Source organism: Electrona antarctica, assembly GCF_951216825.1.
Source record: "Electrona antarctica genome assembly, chromosome: 14".
Taxonomy (NCBI): domain Eukaryota; kingdom Metazoa; phylum Chordata; class Actinopteri; order Myctophiformes; family Myctophidae; genus Electrona; species Electrona antarctica.
Genome location: NC_136795.1, coordinates 44,724,289 through 44,732,502, shown reverse-complemented (window position 1 = coordinate 44,732,502; position 8,214 = coordinate 44,724,289). Strand labels below are relative to the sequence as shown.

The 8,214-nt window shown below is 45.0% G+C and overlaps 1 protein-coding gene across 1 annotated transcript; it reads left to right on the top strand.

Annotated features, from left to right (window-relative positions):
• Positions 1 to 4,813: 4,813 nt before the first annotated feature.
• LOC306937233 (uncharacterized protein) lies at positions 4,814 to 5,212 on the top strand (the record flags this gene model as incomplete). The annotated part of the gene is made up of 1 exon (XM_079520898.1): positions 4,814 to 5,212. The coding sequence occupies one exon, from the start codon at positions 4,814 to 4,816 to the stop codon at positions 5,210 to 5,212; it is 399 nt and encodes a 132-aa protein (XP_079377024.1).
• Between the last annotated feature and the right edge of the window lie 3,002 nt (positions 5,213 to 8,214).

The following is an 8,214-nucleotide window of genomic DNA, read 5'->3' as shown; positions in this document are numbered from 1 at the left end:
ACATGATAAAACAGAACAGAACTGACTTGGCAAAAATAAGCCATTATGGTTTGGCTCCACTCTAAAGGGAGCTGATAATAATATTTACGTGGCATGTCTACACATACACTAGCAGGTATAGTTACTTATATTCCCCATGTTTTTTTAACACAGGAAACCGGTAAAACCGGCATAGTAATTATTTTGGTAAAGGTATAGCAGCTGTTCACACAATGATGACACCTTTATTTGTGTTGGCAGCATGGTCTCACATTTAAATTACTTTACCCAAATACAGATCAAGTGGAGTTATAGGAGGTTTTTTGAGCATTAAAGTGAAGATATTTGTTTTGCCCATCACTGATTAGAATGTCATAAAAATACGAAACAATGAGTTGGAGTTGGGTGGTTTGACCAGCAGTTTGAGGATCCAATGCAGTGTTGTTTTCGTCGACTAAGACTAAGACGAAAAATGTTGGTCGACTACCTTTTTTCACTGACTAAAACTAAATAAAAACGAATCTATGATGACTAAAACTATAAGACTAAATATATTCACAATTTCGTCAACAAATAAAAACGAGACTAAAATGTTTGGGAGGGACTAGTGGCCAGTTTTATGCTAGGTTGCATGCTGAAAATAGCAGATCTACAAGCTCGTTGTGAGCTTGTATAGATCTGCTATTTTCAGCATGCAACCAAAGTGTAAAATCTGCCATTACAATGACATCAAGACCGGTCAAAACACATTTTAGTCGACTACATCAACTGCAGATTTCGTATGACATTTAGTCGACTAAAACTGGACTAACACTAAAACATCCCACACAGAAAGAAAATCTATGTTCATATATTTCCTTTCCATGTGGGATTTCACGTGACTAAAATGTGACTGAAACTAAATGAAAATGATTCAAAAGACCATGACTAAAACTAAAATCAAAAAGTCAAAAACAACACTGATCCAATGGAGGTTTATAGTCAGAAGCGCTTTTTAATAAGGCCTACTTTTCATTGGTTCAATACTTACAACACACAGACCTAAAGGGTGTTCAATAGCACTGATTTATTAAAGAAAATATAAAAAGTTGAAAAACGGAGCTAGTTGGTTTCTGCCCGACGGCGGTAATATATGGATATTGTAGCGCAGCCTGTTGCTACTGCAGGGATCCTCTCACACTGGACTGCAGCTTAAATTGACATTTATTGGCCTCCCACAGACACCCAGTTGAAAATGAACATAAATTCTGTCAGCTAGAGCTGCTAACATATAAGTCAGCCCATGCAGCCAGACAGTCGTGCTGGGAACGTTGCCTGCCATGACATAACAGACTTGGTTCAGATGTTCAGTTGCACTTCCAGCTCCTCTTCACACAGTGCCGTGTCTCTGTGTGGGGAAGACCCATGTGCACGTCTACCAGCCAGGTCCAGCTCCTCTTCACACACACACAGTCTCTGTGTGAGGAAGACCCATGTGCACGCCTACCAGCCAGGTCCAGCACTCTACGGAAAACAGTGGAGACTGTAGAGACAATCCTGATTATAGTCACAAACCAGTGGCGTGCACAGATAGACACTAGGGGGTGCTAGAGCATTACCCTTTTGGCAATGTGTGGCAACTTTTTCTTTTTTTTGTACAGTGTACACTGTACAGTATGTGGACCATGGTGACATTGGCCCCAAAATCTATAAACCTCACACTATTAAGGCAACCGGCCGGTTCCACGTGCTGCACAAGGTGCCCTTTTTTCACTTGAGCACCTGCCCCTCTAAATGTCTGTGCACGCCACTGGTCACAACACAGACCCACAAGGGTCGAAACGTTGTACCTTCAATCCTTCATTAAATATTTTCCTGGGAGCAGTGTGGGAACAGTGTGCGGACATCCCTTCCTTTTCATTATAGTCACAACACAAACACACACACCTGCCACTCATTAACCCATTAAGACCTGAGGATGATTCTACAAAATGTCATGACAGTTTTCTGAAAAACCTATGTTTTTATGTCAGTGGTTCTCAACCTTTTTCATGTCATTGACCCCCAGCATTATCTGTATTTGGCCGCCGACCCCCATCTGAAAATATGTTGTTCCAGCTTCCAGGGGACCCAGCTTCCAGGGACCCCGCAGACCTACAAGCTCGTAGCGCGGCACTCGGTGCTGCGCTATGAGCTTGTAGATCTGCTATTTTTCAACAGCTAAAGTATAACATAATGCTTAAAACACCAAAAGGGAATTCCCTTTTGGTGAATTCCCGCCCCAAAATGGGCTAAACACTTTGCACTGCTCCCATGTATGGGCCTCTATATATACTCTCCACCCTCAGCAGAGCTCAAATCACACCTATAGCTCTGGACTCTGGTCCATGTATATCGTCAGGAGGACAGAGCTCAAATCACACTGCGCACTACCACAGGTATACAGTATACTCACACATAGTGTGAGTATACTGTATAGAACAGCAAAAGCTTTCACGTGAAATACAATCATTACGCGGTAGCTTAATTGTTTTCATTTTGGTCTGCGCTGCTTGTCACTGCATGGAATTTATAAAGCAAGGCCAAAATAGGTCACCAAAACCCCCTTGGGCATATTATTATTTTTGGAATTATGCCTATTACATTTTGTTATCTTGTGTGCAAACTATAAGTTGCCATCTTGTCCTGAAGGGGGCGCTAGAAGAAAGGTCATGAGGTAACTCAGATGCTTAATAATGAATGTGTTCTGCAGCCAGGTCTGTGTCCATGACATCAGAGATGTCTCGTGCACATTAAACCCATTTTGGGCGGGAACCCCTTTTGGTGTTAGCATTATGTTATGTGTTAGCTATTGAAAAATAGCAGATCTACAAGCTCATAGCGCGCCACCGAGTGGCGCGCTATGAGCTTGTAGGTCTGCTATTTTTGAAAAATCGAAGAACCACTGACATAGAAACATAGCTTTTTCAGAAAACTGTCGATTTATTTTAGAATCTGATCTCAGGTCAAAATGGGTTAAGGTCTGTCCATGACATCAGAGATGTCTCGTGCACATTAAGTGGGACTATTAGAGTCTCGAGAGCAGTGGCTCTCAAAGTGGGGCCCGGGGACCCCCCTCCAGGGGTCCCTGAGGGGGTTCCAGTGGGCCCCCAGCTAAATGATTGGTAAGTGGAACAATTATGGGCTCCATTTGGTTCCACTTGTACATATACACTCAGACTCTGGGCAGTATTATGCGTGTCTTAAGTACCAGGTCTTATGACTTAACTTAAGACCTGGAGGCGTATTCTGAGTTTGGCCACTCAGAATAGCCAAATGGCATTGATCATGCCGCCCTCCAGGTCTTAAGTTAAGTAATAAGACCTGGTACTTAAGACACGCATAATACTGCCCTGACTCAGACTCATTATGGCCCTAATGCATATAGGAACATAATAAGTTGAAAAGGAAAGGCAGAGAGTAACCGCTCCATGGTGAAAGACCAAGGGATCGCAGTAGGGTTCATCCTCCAGGGAGCGTGAAGAAGATGCACACACAATGACATGATGTGAGACCAGCTATGATGGGCTCAGTTGGAAATAGCTTAGCACCATTTAGGCCTGACGTGGAAATAAAAAAAAACGTTCGCTCTGAAAGAATATAATATTCAAAGATCTGTGCCGCATTTTTACGATTTTACAAAAATAGCAGACCTACAAGCTCGAGTGGCGCGCTATGAGCTTGTAGATCTGCTATTTTTCAATAGTTAAAGTATAACATAATGCTTAGTTAAAACACCAAAAGGGGTTCCCGCCCAGGCTCGCATAAATAAGGCAGACTCCAGCCTCTCCTGTAGCGAAAATAAAAAATAATGTTTTACCTACTCACCAGGAAAAATCTTCTCTATGAGGGTTTTCTCTTGGCAATATCGGTAGAGGGCGCAGTGGAGTAAACAAAAAAAATGGAATGAAAACAAAATCCCTTTTCTGGCCAAAAAGTGCATTTATACGTGTGGCAAGGGGGCTCAAAGTGCGTCCACTATAAGGAAAGTATATGCTTTCTAATTACACAACCCGTCTTTGTATTGGTGAGTATAGGTAAAACATTATTTTTATTTTCGCTGCAGTGGAGAGGCTGGTCTGCATTTCATGCGAGGCAGGAAGCCAATCAATCAGTTCCATAGCCTTAATGCAACGGCAGCAAGAGCAGTAAGGACCAGAGCTATAGAGCGTCGCAGTCCCTCCCCCTACCATGGCACAGGAAATGAATCCCAATGCATTTTTCCCATAGACATTTCAAAAAGTATTTATTTAAAGACGGTTACCAACTCGAGTCGTGACAACTCATGACAACACAAACAATATTTTGGACCAAACAAATAATTACAAAGAAGAAAAACAACAAAAAGTGTTGTAACCTGACGTTTTTATCTTCTTTCTAATTATTTGTTCGGCCCAAAAAATTGTGTTTGTTTTCATGATTTGTCACGACTCGAGTTGGCTTTGTCCGCGGCGTAAACGTCTTTAAATAAATACTTTCTGAAATGTCTATGAGGAAAATGAACTGAGAATCATTTCCTGGGCCATGGTAGGGGGCGGGACTGCGACGCTCTATAGGAATGGCTGCATTGGGAACTATGGTTACGGGCATATAATGGAGATCCAGTTATCCAGAACTGCCGAACCAACCGTTACACCCATATATGGGCCTATATGCCCATATATGGCATTGACTGATGACATCAGGGATCTCCATATATGGCCATAAAAAAGGGACACGTTGACAAAGAGAATGCGGTGCCGGGTATTTCACATTTGTTGGGTGCACCTCTCTGACGGGAAACACTATTTTACGAGACGAGGTGCATGAAGGCAACATGGCGGCGCCCATGAAGACGTGCTCCTCGGCTCTGAGGCTCTGCAGCTCCATCGGCAGCAGCAGGTCCATCTGCACCACGCGCGCGGCGCAGGCCGGAATGAAATGGAGGAAGCAACACGGGCTCGCTCTGAACGGCTCCCGCTACGGACCTCTGACGGATCTTCCCGACTGGTCGTTCGCGGACGGGAGACCGGCGCCTCCGATGACGGGACAGCAGAGGAGGAGGCGAGAGAGCGAGGAGCTGTCCAGACGCGTCGTCCTGCTGAGCACGGAGATGGACGGAGGGATCGAGGCGTGTGCCAGGAGACGGGAGGAGGCCGAACGGACGGAGGAGCGCAGGAGGTCTCTTCGGCTCAAGCCTAAAGGAAGTCTGCTGCTGAAGAAGTCTGAACAGTAGAAGTGGAACTGTCAATTAAGCAATATTACACGAGAGGGTGTGGTTTAACGTGATTATTGCCACGTCAGTGATGCGGTCAGGAACGATACGTAGTCGAGTTCCGCAAGCATCACTGAAGTGGCAATAATCACGTTAAACCACACCCTTGAGTGTAATATTGCAATTATACAACAGTTACCCTTAAAACTATGAAAAATCGCTGAAAAAATATATTGTTTTAATGACGGATGTAGTCACTACGACCACAAATGTCCCAAGAAACTAGCTAGCCTAGCCACCGAGTTTGCCAGCGCTCTGGGAAAACAGAGCAGCTGAATTCTTTGTTTTGATTAGGTGGTGAATGGTGCTGGTTTAATACATCAGATTGCTTCCTCGAAACAACCTGTGGTATAATGATGAACATACTGTGATGGTAAACCCGTCGGACAGGAAGGATCCGAGTCTAACGACGACGTGAAAACAAACACCAATTAACTGACTGTTTGCATTGTCATCGTGGCACGAACTCGGCTCCGTTTATGCATTTGTTAATTCTCGACTCATCAGCTGCAGACGATGAGTCATGATATTTATGAAAAGAGTGGTGCAACTCCCCTCTCCCCCTGCGTCTCTCTCTCTCTCTCTCTCTCTCTCTCTCTCTCGCTCTCTCTCTCTGTGTAATTAGCAGGCAACAGTGCAACACTATCTCTCTCTGTCTGTTTCTGGCACAACAGCGCCACTTTTGCCCCTACTGGTACTCTAAACATAGTCACATAGGTTAGGACATAGTCACATAGGTTAGGACGGACATTGTTGTTCCTTGGAGTGGTTGCACCACTCAAAAATTTATGGAAAAAAACCAATGTGGGTCTTAGGACAAAGTGAGTGCTGGTGATGTTTTCCTATTTAACATAAAAGGGACAAGGACAGACTCAGAGGACTCCATAAATAGGCATTCAAGGCACACAGAGATGCAGAGATCTCTATAGAGCGTTGCAGTCCCGCCCCCTTTCATGACAATGCCAGGCCCAGGAAATGAATCCCAATGCATCTTTCCCATAGACATTTCAAAACGTATTTATTTAAAGACCTTTTAAGCGTTGTACGAAGCCAACTCTTGTCGTGACAAATCATGACAACACACACAATATTTTGGACCAAACAAATAATTACAAAGAAGAAAAACAACAAAAAAAAGTGTTGTAACCGGCCGTTTTTCTCTACTTTCTAATTCTTTGTTTGGCCCGAAAAATTGTGTTTGTTGTCATGATTTGTCACGACAAGAGTTGGCTCTGTCCGCGGCGTAAACGTCTTTAAATAAATACTTTCTGAAAAGTCTATGAGGAAAATGAGCGGGGATTTATTTTCCGGGTCTCTCGAGGGGGCGGGACTGCAACGCTCTATAGTGTGGCCATATATAGCCATACAGCTGTGATTCTCAACCATAGAGTATATAAAGGATAGAGACCGAACTGGAGCACTAGCCCCGCCCCCAAGCTATTCATTTCGATGAAGTTGCTCAGTGGCGTTTTGAAGCACCCGGAGGAAGACTGCCGGAAGTACCTCCTCCGGACCTCAAATTTGAGGTCCGGGGTGACGTATGGGTGACGTAGGGAGTGATGGTCCTACGTGTCCGTGCACGGGTCCGCCTGCAGTCCTTCCTCTTACCACTAGGGCCCAGAGCTTCAACGTTGGAGCGCCTCACTGGCCCCTTGTTCTCAACCTTTGAGATTTGAGAATGATCTTTAATCACATTAGAAGTATCATCAGCTGTGCTGATTAGACAGAGTTCCGTCGTGGGTGGTGTCGAATCGGCACGCATTGGATCGAGTGGGCGTCGGTTTGGTGACGCGTTCATGATTTCATTCATTGAAGGGGGCGAGGCTTCATGTATTATTGGCATAATACATGCAGCCCCCGCCCCCCTCTGAGGGTGGCAGGGGCTCAGAACCAATAGGAAACCTGTAGCAGAACCAATAGGAAAGACCACCGTGATCCCAGCGGCACCCGCCCCCTCTATAGACCAGAAATCACGCTGGCTGGGCCAGGCTATACTTGCTCAGAGACTCGCAGAACTGCAGAGCTGATAGTGGTTCCCTTTATGTTTGCACTGGCCTCACTGGCCAGTATAGGCATGTAACGATACACTCAACTCACGATACGATACGTATCACGATATGAGGTTCACGATACGATTTTACACGATGTTTTCAACACAATTATTTTCCTATTTGACAGTGCAGAAACATAATTGCCTTCCTTGATGTATTAATGAGCATCAATAACGACCATCACCTGTGTCACAGACACATACAGTTCCCCTCTGCAGGCCTCTACTACTGAAAGTGACTGCATGGAGTCTGTCTCATTTATCTCCAAAAGCACGTGAATATGATGGAATATGATTACAGCTCACATTTCATATCACACACTAGCCTCACTGGCCAGTCTTTGATGGGAAGGGTTTCGAGGCCGACTCACCCGACTGGCAGGTGCAGGATAGCGGTTGTATGGAGTGCACTTGACCCCCCAAGCTGAACCCTGCGGATGAAGTGGGCGCTGCCAGAGACAGAGACGAAGAGACGGAAGGCCACGCGCACAGCGTTGTTATGGTGCAGGGTGGCGGAGGGGAGGTGCAGCGGTGCATTCTGGGAGTCTTTGCTCAGCGGTGGATCTGAAGCTGTGGATCAGAGAGGAGAGAGCCGTCACATAACAAAGTGAAATTATACCTTCAACTCTATTTACAGCTGATAAGAAGAGACAACTGCTTTAATACAGATATTTGGCTGGGTTTCCCAAAGACATTTTGTGTTGCACGTAGCTTAAACACACCCCTCTATAGCGTGTGAAAACGTGTACGTCACCAAGAGGGGGGCGGCGTCTGAAAAGCTAGGGACGGCCTTCTCGTGGGCTTTAAATTCTAGCCCACATCACTCAGAATAGAGTGACGGTGGTATGTTTTTGTAAATATTGAGCTCGTTCTTGGCGACAACACGAACCAACACCAGGATGGATAGAAAGAA